Genomic DNA, 12500 nt, shown 5'->3' with positions numbered 1-12500 from the left:
CTAACCCCTCCCCCCCCCCTTCCCCCAGGAGCAGATATGGGCAGACTGTTTTAACCAAGTCCCAATACCAGGGCTGAGGTGCACGAAGCAAAAGTGGGTGCGACCCAAACCAAAGGCGTTACTGGGAAAAATCAAAAAACCTGAAAGGCAGGGGTCCAAAATGCTCAAGTTTGAAAGAAAGTTTCTGGACACCGACGAAACCAAATCATAATAAGCAAGATGGCGGCAAATCCAAGGGAGCGAACCGAGAAAGCACGCGAACCGGTGTCAAAAGTCGGATCGGAACCGCTGCTCGTTATTTCAACTTAGCGAAACGAAGCTTTTTTTTTTCTTTTTTTTTTTAAACCCGGGAAACCGGAATTTCCAGCTTCAGTTTTTTTCAAAAACCGGAAATCCGACAAAAGCCGGAAGAGTAACACCCCTTTAAGGGGGGTGCAACCCAAACCGGTGGGGACAAACCGCGGGGCCTGATTCGTTGAAATCTCAGTTTCAACCAATCCAACACCGCGGCTGGCTCCCACAGGGTTAATACATTTCTCGTGCACCTCAGTCCCGGGTGACGATATCGGCAGATTGCTTCAACCAAAAGTCCCATAGTCACCTAGCCCTACAAGATGTCGACGAACTCCTCCGAGACGATATCAGCAGATAATCCCTTGTGAGGTCCCCGCTAGGCTGTGCGTGTATCGGTTTCCTATCTCAGCAACCACAAGTCTCAAATACTAACAACCAGTCCCTTCACCTAGCCCTTCATGATGTTGAGGAACTCCTCGGCACAGCCCAGCGTGTCCATGGCGGCCACGGTGTTGATGACGGACTGCTGGGCGGTGTAGGCCAGGTCCTTGGTGTTGGTCAGGAACTTCTTCTCCAGGTCCTCCTTGGTCAGTGGGTGACGCCAGTGACCGTAGGGCGTGTCGCACCTGCCATGGAACACCTCGCCGTTCTTCATCGTCACCTGGGAGAAAACAAATAGAGAGATTATGATGAGAGATTGAGATTGTGAGATTGTGGGCTGAGACTAAGATATGTACTAAACATATGCAGGAAATAACTTGGTCAGTGGGTGACGTCAAATTTTTGTTTGTTTGTTTGTTTATTTGTTGCTTAACATCCAGCCGACTACGCATGTGACGTCAAATGCCATACGCCGTTCTTCATCGTCATCTGGGAATACAAGAGAGAGAGATTGATAATGAGACGGGAGTACAAGAACTGAGATACAAAAGAGAGATTGACATTCAGAATATCAAGATCTTGTTCGGGTAACAGTACAACGTGTCGCATCGCCTCGTTCTTAATCGTCGCCTGGGGGATATCAGAGACGGAAATAGTAAGTCTGTGGCTGTGGTCGTAGATTCTGAAATGTTTGACCGTGTATTTCGCCAATAGATGATTGCATAAATATAAAAGATCGTTTAAACCAAACAAGCACGATCGCAATCAGGGCTGGGGAGGGAGGGGCTTCCCAAATGAGGCAAGGGTGCAGACAATGACCAGGCGGGGTGTCAGGGGAGGGGGATGTCTACCCCAAGCTGCTCTTTAATTTACCATTTGAAAGGGGATATTTTTGAGTCTCTCCTTGAGATAAAAGTTACATTTGCCGGACAAGGAGGGGGAGGGGGTCCGGAAAAACGGCAGAACTTCACAAGACTCACCTCAACCTCCACATACATGTCCATGAAGGTGGGCACGTTGTCTAACGGGGTCTCGATGGTGGTCTTGCGCAGGAGCGTGTGCAGTTGCGGGCGCCGCCTGTAGTTGTACATGAAGGAGTCCGGAGTGACCTCACCGTCTAACAACGCCGTGCACGCCGTGAACTGAAAGGAGTGACGCGCCTCGTGGGTTGTGCTGGGCAGAGGGCGGTTGATGTACTGGAAAAAAATTAAAGGTAATCGATGAACAGTCAGTTAAAAGGAATCTCCTAGATTTTAATAGATTGTAATGGTATTTAGACAGTAAATGAATATGGAATCATTATTTGAATTTTTGTAATTTTGAAACCTGGCCATATGGTTTTGGATAAACTGGGGCATATCCGAATCATGCCGTTATAAAATAATGTAGCTTCAGTCAACGAGAGGCAAGCACCGGGAGCATGCTCCTAATGGTTTTACTGTGAGGGCGTAAAACACAACGTATCATCATTATTTTGAGGCAAGCAAAACGCTTTATACGTATACTGTTAGACAACCAGTTTTGGTCACCACTAATAGCGACAAGAAAAGACTTCATGTTTTGACTTTAATAAACCTGACCTCATTCCGTACTATTTATGGTAACACTCACCTTGGAAGGAGGTGCCCGGATGTGGACGATCTTGATGTCGTCCGGTGAGATCTTGCGGTTGGGCCCCATGGACGCTGCGATCTTCTCCCTGACGGCCAACACAGCGTCGATAGTCCAGTGCATCCCCAGGTGGGCAGGGTACCGCTTCAGGGCAATGTCCTGACACAGTCAGATACGCACAATGATGAGTGAATTCCATGATATTGATTTTATTTTTTGTGTTTCCTGATGAAGATTTTATAATAGAAGTGATAAAGTATTACAATAACGAAGTTTTTTCTCGGTGACTCCAACATATCAGCAATAGAAAAGTAATCCTACAATCACCGCCAGGATGTGCATGTAACGGTGTCGAATTTAATTAAAGATACATCTCATCTTGTGTAAATCATCGTGTACATGACCATTGATCCGTCCTGGCTTGAACACGGGGTAAGATCATCCTTCAACTTAGACATTTACCTAAATTCAACATCCTGGATAAACCGGCACGGTTGGCCTCGTGGTAAGGCGTCCGCCCCGTGATCGGGAGGTCGTGGGTTCGAACCCCGGCCGGGTCATACCTAAGACTTTAAAATTGGCAATCTAGTGGCTGCTCCGCCTGGCGTCTGGCATTATGGGGTTAGTGCTAGGACTGGTTGGTCCGGTGTCAGAATAATGTGACTGGGTGAGACATGAAGCCTGTGCTGCGACTTCTGTCTTGTGTGTGGCGCACGTTAAATGTCAAAGCAGCACCGCCCTGATATGGCCCTTCGTGGTCGGCTGGGCGTTAAGCAAACAAACAAACAAACAAACATCCTGGATTCTTCCCGTGCAAAGAGGGGATATTTGTTTGATTTAATTTTGCAGATTGACAAAGATGTCATGTACGAAATGAATTCAGCAACAACATCAATTAACTTATGCTGGATTGCTTCAGTTGTCAAGTCATGGTTACCTGGTCGTGAAGGATGAAGTCAAGCTATGGTTACCTGGTCATGAAGGTTAAAGCCAAGCCATGGTTACCTGGTCATGAAGGATAAAGTCAAGCCATGGTTACCTGGTCGTGAAGGATGAAGTCAAGCCATGGTTACCTCATGGTTACCTGGTCATGAAGGATAAAGTCAAGCCATGGTTACACTTACCTGGTCGTGAAGGATGAAGTCGCGGTTGGTGCTGTGGGCCAGGAGGAACCCTTCGGGGTCGTAGTCGTGGTAGAAAGCCCCGAACCCTGAGTTCATGTCTAGGATGTCGTGGTTGCCTTCCATGCCGTGGTCAGCCAGCAGCGCTGCTTCCAGACCGAACCTGAAACACAAACAGTAGATTTGTAGATCAGGATGTTTCTTCAATAGACGATGTTGGAACTAACTACTCTGCAGGGTGTATGTGTTGAGAAAGAGCTAATCACTCCGGTGCACACACACAAAAACATTTCTCGCTACTTTCGGTCTTTGTGCATTTCTTCTTTTTGTCACTTTGCCCCGTAAACTTTACTTCTATGATTTTTAACAAAGATTATTTTGCAGTGAATGTCGAACAGTATCTGCACACACAAAAATCCTAATAATAATGTCCTTATTCTACTCCTCAGGAGTCTGTAAACAATACTTCTCTATAGAATCCTGTACAAGGCAGCCCTGAATAGAGCCCGATGTCGACTTCATGAAAAATTGGCGAAAATTCAGTGCCAAAGCTTCGTGCAGCCGATTTCCTGAAGTGGACTTCGCCCAGTTGATATACGGCTTAATAATATTGCCCTTCTTATTCTACTCTTTTAGATTTTCTTTAGGAGTCTGTAGAGGCGGTCCTTAGTTGAACCCGAAGTCGACTTGGCGAAGTCTTTTTACCACAAACTCAGTGCTAAAGCTTCGTGCGGTTAGCTTCGCGGAGTCTTTTTACCGCAAACTCAGTGCTAAAGTTTCGTGCGGTTAGCTTCGCGAAGTATACTTCACATAGTTGACCTCGCCCTATTATGGACAGGCTTTAATAATAGTTTTCCAATAAAATCCTTACTTTTACAACAGAAACCAAATGGCACATGAACACCAACCTGGCGGCCTTGCCAGCATGGAGAGGCTTGGTGGTGGTGCCAGCATTGGCCATGGGGGCACCAGCAAACGAAGTTGCAATGGCCAGGGCATGTCGCACTGTGGTTGGGCTGCCTCCAAGCAAGCGGGCACACGCAGCGGCGCTACCCATCACCCCCACCACGGCTGGAGGATGGAATCTGCCCCCAAAAAAGGACAACTCTTGTGGTCAAAAGACAAAGGGAAATAAGCGACCAGGAGGTACTACAGTAATAAGTATGAGTAATGCGGAACTTAGCCACACAAAAAAAGTCTGTTTACGGTAACATAGGCCAAAAACATAGGGTCGGTAGGTCGGGAATTTTTTTTTTCTCCAAAAAAACATATTTTTAAGTTATTTTGCCAAAAAACACAGACTTTTTTTTTTCTTTTTTTTTCTCCCAAATCCCCAAAACAGACTATTTTTTTTTGGCCTTATGTTCACACCATGGACAACAAGAAGAGCAAACGCTCGATCGAGTCACTTTCGCAGTTCTGAATATTATATGAGGCATCAGATGGACAGGAAGAAATTGCTATTCACAACACAATGAGTCACGTTCACATAAAATTTGAGCCCGGTCACTTTTATAGTTTCCGAGAAAAGCCCAACGTTAAGTTGTGTGTTGCCGAACAGAAAAGGCTAGTTATCTCCCTTGTTTTTCTGATAACGTTCGTAAAAGGCTACAGATGTAAATACTTTGATGTAAAGAATAATCCTACAAAGTTTCAATCACATCCGATGAACTTTGTCAAAGATATAAAATGTCTAATTTTTCCTTTGACGCTGACCTGTGACCTTGAAAAAGGTCAAAGGTCAACGAAACCATCGTTAAAGTGTAGAGGTCATTGGAGGTCACGACTAAACAAAATATGAGCCCGATCGCTTTGATAGTTTCCGAGAAAAGTCCAACGTTAAGGTGGTGTCTACGGACGGCCGGCCGGACGGCCGGCCGGACAGACTAACACTGACCGATTACATAGAGTCACTTTTTCTCAAGTGACTCAAAAACCCCAGTGTAATGACTCTTTTTCTTTGTAACAAAATGTGGCCAGCTCACAAGTTGTTGTTGTTGTTGTTGTTGTTGTTGTTGTTGTTGTTGTTGTTGTTGTTGTTGTTGTTGTTGTTGCAGAATAAACAAGAGCTTTTACAGGACAGGAATTACAATCCCAAGAAAACAGTACTCTTCATACAGAGAGCAACAAACTACTTACAACAGTACTGTGCTATTACGGACAAAACAAATTGACGGATTTTAATTGTCATTCAATGATATTGAAAACAAACAAGCAATTAGACACTTTATTTGACTGTTACAACCTTCCCTAACCCTAACTCTAACCTATTATGAACATTAAACTGATGATACACTACGTAAAAGGAATATCGTGTTGTGTAATCGTGAATGTGTTTTGCTTATCATTTTAGAACGTGTTGTTAACCCGTGATTTGTAAAAATGTAAAACATTTTACAAATCACGTAAAGGCGCCCGATATTTAACTTATCATCTCCAAAGTGAAGGGATCCATCGAAGAAAAAAATGTCATTACTTTTTTGTCCCATCGCTTGGAAATTCGGGTCGCTTCCTCCCAGTGGAAAGCTAGCAGTAACAGAGTCGCACTACCCCAAAGTGAAGGGATCTATTAGTCCCGTTTCGCCGTTATCCCATTTCACCCCATCCCATTTTTGCGACATTTCACAGGCCAAGTGTCATTTTACCACCATGTCATGTACCATTAGCTCCACATCCCATTTTGGCGCAATCCTGTTTCGCCGTTAGCCCATTTTGCCCCATCCCATTTTTGCGACATGTCACAGGCCAAGTGTCATTTTACCACCATGTAATGTACCATTTGCTCCGCAACCCATTTTGGCGCAATCAAGTTTCGCCGTTATCCCATTTCGCCCTCATCCCATTTTTGCGACATGTCACAGGCCAAGTGTCATTTTACCACCGTGTCATACCACTAGCGCCACATTCCATTTTGTCGCCATGCCGTTTTGCCGTCTTCCTATTTCGCCGCCATCCCTATTTCGCCGCCATCCCTATTTCGCCGCCATCCCTATTTCGCGACATTTTGGATTGTGGCAAAATGGGATTTTGCGTAATCGGAATGTCTCCCTAGTTGAATAACGCAGTATAGTAGTATAGTGAGGCTTGACAAGAAGAATAAATCAACAAGTCGCGTAAGGCGAAAATACAATATTTAGTCAAGTAGCTGTCGAACTCACAGAATGAAACTGAACGCAATGCCATTTTACTCGTAGCATCGTCAGGCCACCGCTCATGGCAAAGGCAGTGAAATTGACAAGAAGAGCGGGGTAGTAGTTGCGCTAAGAAGGATAGCACGCTTTTCTGTACCTCTCTTCGTTTTAACTTTCTGAGCGTGTTTTTAATCCAAACATATCATATCTATATGTTTTTGGAATCAGGAACCGACAAGGAATAAGATGACAGTGTTTTTAAATTGATTTGGACAATTTAATTTTCATAATAATTTTTATATATTTAATTTTCAGAGCTTGTTTTTAATCCGAATATAACATATTTATATGTTTTTGGAATCAGCAAATGATGGAGAATAAGATAAACGTAAATTTTGATCGTTTTATAAATTGTTATTTTTTTTTTTACAATTTTTCGATTTTTAATGACCAAAGTCATTAATTAATTTTTAAGCCACCACGCTGAAATGCAATACCGAAGTCCGGGCTTCGTCGAAGATTACTTGACCAAAATTTCAACCAATTTGGTTGAAAAATGAGGGCGTGACAGTGCCGCCTCAACTTTCACGAAAAGCCGGATATGACGTCATCAAAGACATTTATCAAAAAAATGAAAAAAACGTTCGGGGATTTCATACCCAGGAACTCTCATGTCAAATTTCATAAAGATCGGTCCAGTAGTTTAGTCTGAATCGCTCTACACACACACACACACACACGCACACACGCACACACGCACACACGCACATACACCACGACCCTCGTTTCGATTCCCCCTCGATGTTAAAATATTTAGTCAAAACTTGACTAAATATAACAAGTCGCGTAAGGCGAAAATACAATATTTAGTCAAGTAGCTGTCGAACTCACAGAATGAAACTGAACGCAATGCCATTTTACTCGTAGCATCGTCAGGCCACCGCTCATGGCAAAGGCAGTGAAATTGACAAGAAGAGCGGGGTAGTAGTTGCGCTAAGAAGGATAGCACGCTTTTCTGTACCTCTCTTTGTTTTAACTTTCTGAGCGTGTTTTTAATGCAAACATATCATATCTATATGTTTTTGGAATGAGGAACCGACAAGGAATAAGATGAAAGTGTTTTTAAATTGATTTGGACAATTTAATTTTGATAATAATTTTTATATATTTAATTTTCAGAGCTTGTTTGTAATCCGAATATAACATATTTATATGTTTTTGGAATTAGCAAATGATGGAGAATAAGATAAACGTAAATTTGGATCGTTTTATAAATTTTTATTTTTTTTTACAATTTTCCGATTTTTAATGACCAAAGTCATTAATTAATTTTTAAGCCACCACGCTGAAATGCAATACCGAAGTCCGGGCTTCGTCGAAGATTACTTGACCAAAATTTCAACCAATTTGGTTGAAAAATGAGGGCGTGACAGTGCCGCCTCAACTTTCACGAAAAGCCGGATATGACGTCATCAAAGACATTTATCAAAAAAATGAAAAAAACGTTCGAGGATTTCATACCCAGGAACTCTCATGTCAAATTTCATAAAGATCGGTCCAGTAGTTTAGTCTGAATCGCTCTACACACACACACACACACACGCACACACGCACACACGCACACACGCACATACACCACGACCCTCGTTTCGATTCCCCCTCGATGTTAAAATATTTAGTCAAAACTTGACTAAATATAAAAATGGGATGGCGGCCAAATGGGATGGTGTCAAAATGGGATGTTGCGCTATTGTTATGACACGGTAGTAAAATGACGCTTGGCTTGTGAAATGTCGCGACAATGGGATGGGGGCAAAATGTAATGGCGGCGAAACGGCAAGGCGGCCAAATGGGATATGGTGTCAAAATGGGATGTCGCGCTATTGTTATGACATGTTAGTAAAATGACGCTTGGCTTGTAAAATGTCGCAAAAATGGGATGGGGCTAAAAATGGGACGGCGGCAAAATGGGATTGCACCAAAATGGGATGTGGATCTAAAACCACCCCCACCACTCAGCGTAGAGGCTCTAAACAACAAATATTAATAATGATAAAAGGCATGCATTACTTTGTGGAATGCGATATTTTTACATTTTTACATTTTTACAAATCGCGGTTTTAGGTTCGGTGTTCATGGGCGGTCTGCTTGTTATCAGGGTAATCTTGAACTTTAGCGTGTTAAATTCATAGCTCAGAATCCAGTGACATTCTTGACTTATTTTTGATACAAGTCCATGTAAGCAAGCCAAAGAACATTTGTCGTGAAATTAATTGACGGATTGAGCTTCAAACTTAAGCATAATTAATTAATTTGGTTGTTCAATCGACGAAAATGCACCGAAAATGGCGTACGTTGTCAACCACGGGACATCATTTACACGAAAGAGTTGTCTCCCTTGTCTGATCATACGGATAATTCCTTCTTTGACGCATTTAAACAAAATACATTCGTACAGTTCATCGGAGTTCATTCCGTAACTTCAAAGGGATCTAAAATGACTTGTTATGATTACAAGTGCAGGTTCTACAAATTTGGAGACTTAAATGCCTCTGGATTCTGAGCTATGAATTTAACACGCTAAAGTTCAAGATTACCTGTTATCGTTTTATATGCTGTTTTTGTCTGAAACGTGTGTTCAAAGAAAATGAGTAAAACACGCTTAAACCAAATGCAATATCACCTACCTGTCAGGAATTGACTTTGCACTGTCAGAGCATAGCAGCAGCAGCCCCTGAACCTGGATACCAACGTTGTAGGCCACCAGCAAATCGGTAAGCGTTGGACGATATTCTTTCGGCATGCTTTCCGCCAGGGCCATCACCGCCGGAAGTACAGGGCCGCTGGGATGTGTGGCCGGGTACCATGTATCATCAAAGTCCATGGAGTGCACGCTGATTCCGTTGATGTAGGCGGCGAGTGAAGGTGGTGCTGTCAGCCCTGGAACATGTATTATGAACGTCAGTAGTGTACACGTCATAGACCATTTATCCTGGACCGCCAACTAGCTCTCTCTCCGCTCTTTCTCTCTATTACGAGGTAGCGCCTCTCGCATTTAGGAACCTACGCTTACATGGTCTTTCAGAAATCAGGGGGACGTGATATCCGGTGTCGATTGTAAACATGGACGAAGTTGCCGAGGTAAGTTCTGAAAATGCTAAAATAAAATCAGCAAAAGTGCATATGGAACATGTTTTTCGATGAGTTTTGTTAAGTTTAGTTTGGAGTTTTGGAAAATCCAGTTCATTGTCACCTCCCATTGTCACAAATAACTGGAGCGTGCTTTCTTTTCACTGTCTTCGAATCGCTGGCCTTTCAAACCGGACGCGACGCGCCCCTGAAAGTCGAGAGTCGTAACCTCGAAGGGTCACGTGATGAGTTGGCGGTCCAGGCTATTTGGTCTATGACACGTGTAGGCGTTTTATTGACGACCTAATTGGAATGCAAAGTCACTGACTGCGGCATTGCTATTTTATTTAAGTTAAACGGTGTACATGTTACACGGTTTCTGTAACCGGATTTGGACTGACTTGAAAAAGAAGTATTGTTTACCAAAATGAGCTCGAATGTAAAATCGAAATACAATGAGAGGGGGAGAAAGAGAGAGAGAGTGGAGGAAAGGCCCGTTTTAACAGTGTTATTGTTCAGGCACACGGTACCTATAAACAATTTGGCAAATTCATTGTACACATTACAGAGCAGTATACAAGAACATGACATGTTATAAGCAAGTTTGCACCTAGGAGAGAGAGAGAGAGAGAGAGAGAGAGAGAGAGAGAGAGAGAGAGAGAGAGAGAGAGAGTGAGAGAGAGAAAGAGTGAGAGAGAGAGAGAGTGAGAGAGAGAGAAAGAGAGAGAGAGAGAGAGAAAGAGAGAGAGAGAGAGAGAGAGGGAGAGAGAGAGAGAGAGAAAGAGAAAGAGAGAGAGAGAGAGGGAGAGAGAGAGAGAGAGAGAAAGAGAGAGAGAGAGTGAGAGAGAGAGAGAAAGAGAGAGAGAGAAAAAGAGAGAGAGAGAGAGAGAGAGAGGGGGGGGGGGGCATACAGACATCCAAAGAAACAGATAGACAGGCAGGCAGGCAGGCAGACAGGCAGGCTGGCATGAATTCGGACAGACAGGGACTGACAGACAGAAAGGCAGACAGAAAGGCAGACAGAAAGGCAGACAGACAGACAGACAGACAGACAGACAGAATGACAGACAGACAGACAGATAAACAGGCCGACAGTTAAGCACATACCTCCAGCCCCCCAAATGCCAGCCTCTCCCTCCTTGGTGATAGTGTCAGCGCCATTGTTGTTGTTGTTGTTGTTGTTGTAGCTGTTGAGGGTACAGCGTGTCACCGTGGCTGTGATGTCTGTCTTGTAACCAAGGAAACCCACACCTGGGCATGGACACAAACGTGTGTATAGTCAGTACCACGTATTGCCATTTAGGCAAATTTGCCAAAGAAAAACATCCCAGCAACATCCCTAGACAGACTGCTAAATATTGTTGTCCAAAGGATTAGTAGAAAGCCAAAACAGACAGACTGCTTATGTCCAAATTTCAGAATTAAAAAAACAAACAAGGATGGTAGATTATTGGGACGTTTGATTTATGACAAAATGTAAATGTAACCTTTTAATTGTTAGTTTATGACAAAACGTAAATGTAATGCTTTAATTCTTTTGTCTTAAACGAAATGTTCCAATAACTAACCGTTCTGATGGGTGTTGTATTCAAAGTTCAAAGTCTTAAAGTAACTTAAAGGCACAGTAAGCCTCCCGTAAACCATCACAGAGCTCCCCGAGCGTCTACATATAGTACAAGCATACTTCCATTTGAACGCTCACCGAACGGGAACATCCTGGCTGCTTTCTGTCGAGCGTGAAAAATTTTCAAAGAATTTATTTTCGTGGACTTGGCCTCAACAGCAATGGCGCCTCGTTTTGGTGCTGGACGGCTGTTATGAATACCGGAATTCACGCCCGGACAGTAAGCCTCCCCTAAACCATCACAGATACTGTCAGGCTTTTACACACAGTACAAACACCCTTCCATTTGAACGCTCACCAAACGGGAACATCCTAGGTGCCCTACGTAAAGAGCGAGCAATTTTTAAAGAATTAATTTTGCAGATTGTCTCGAACACTTTTTGGACCTATCCTGAACTCAGGTCAAACATGAGTTACTTCCCTTCGGGTCTCATTCTATCAATGTAAACTGGCGATAGCCGTGAATCGATGATTATCAAAATGTTTTTGGACCGTGGTGCGTTTTTGCGCTAGACCTAACTTTTAAAATCTAAATAATAGATTGACAGCTTGTTACACAAACATTCTTTAATCATAAAAGAATTTTTTTTTCATCAAGACAAGATCAGTACAATTCGAAGTTGTGAAAGTTTGAAAAAAGAAAAGCCCGGAAGCAGGGTCACGCAAGGGTCGTAGCAGACGACGCCGGTTTATCAGTGCATTTCGCCGTTCCTCTCAACAGTCAAAAGCCATCGCTAGAGTTCTTGTGAACCACAGCCGTTTGTTTCGTGCATAAAAACGTGCTATTGTAAATAGTCGCATTCAAATAACTAACTGACGACTACATTGTGAAAAAGGGAAACTGGATCACACGGGTTCACGATGGCTCAGGGGTAAGATAAACCACGCAAAAATAAATTCTTTGAAAATTGTTCGCTCTTTACGGAGGGCACCTAGGATGTTCTCAATCGGTGAGTGTTTAAATGAAAGGGTGTTTGTACTGTGTGTAAAAGCCTGACCGTATCTGTGATGGTTTACGGGAGGCTTACTGTGCCTTTAAGCAAATGTGATTGGGGAATATGCAAAAATTGCAACATCTCTGATGTTGTGCATCATTCATTTTATAGAACCTACCAAGAGTGTCCAGTATCATGCGCTTGGAGCGAGCCACTGTGACGTCAGACAGATCAGACAGAGTGGTGTTGGAAGCCAGGTCCGATATCCACGTGG

General features: G+C 43.3%; 2 protein-coding genes across 2 annotated transcripts in view; both read right to left on the bottom strand.

The window, feature by feature from the left end:
• Positions 1-12500, bottom strand: part of LOC138966065 (O(6)-methylguanine-induced apoptosis 2-like) — a 342886-nt gene that overhangs the window by 252862 nt on the left and 77524 nt on the right. The gene's annotated exons all lie outside the window — the stretch shown is intronic.
• The window catches only part of LOC138966054 (cis-aconitate decarboxylase-like), a 19501-nt gene that overhangs the window by 1682 nt on the left and 5319 nt on the right, over positions 1-12500 (bottom strand). Inside the window, exons 3-10 of the mRNA XM_070338144.1 lie at positions 12405-12500; positions 10775-10918; positions 9226-9478; positions 4316-4492; positions 3411-3570; positions 2287-2445; positions 1656-1871; positions 1-955 (exon numbers count right to left, since the gene is read on the bottom strand). The exon at positions 1-955 is cut by the window's left edge and continues 1682 nt beyond it; the exon at positions 12405-12500 is cut by the window's right edge and continues 42 nt beyond it. Of these exons, the coding sequence (XP_070194245.1) occupies positions 743-955; positions 1656-1871; positions 2287-2445; positions 3411-3570; positions 4316-4492; positions 9226-9478; positions 10775-10918; positions 12405-12500 (1418 nt within the window). The 3' untranslated portion in view covers positions 1-742. The remainder of the gene's footprint in view (positions 956-1655; positions 1872-2286; positions 2446-3410; positions 3571-4315; positions 4493-9225; positions 9479-10774; positions 10919-12404) is intronic.

Source organism: Littorina saxatilis, linkage group LG5 (genome assembly GCF_037325665.1).
Source record: "Littorina saxatilis isolate snail1 linkage group LG5, US_GU_Lsax_2.0, whole genome shotgun sequence".
NCBI lineage: Eukaryota > Metazoa > Mollusca > Gastropoda > Littorinimorpha > Littorinidae > Littorina > Littorina saxatilis.
This window is presented reverse-complemented; position numbering and strand designations above follow the sequence as displayed.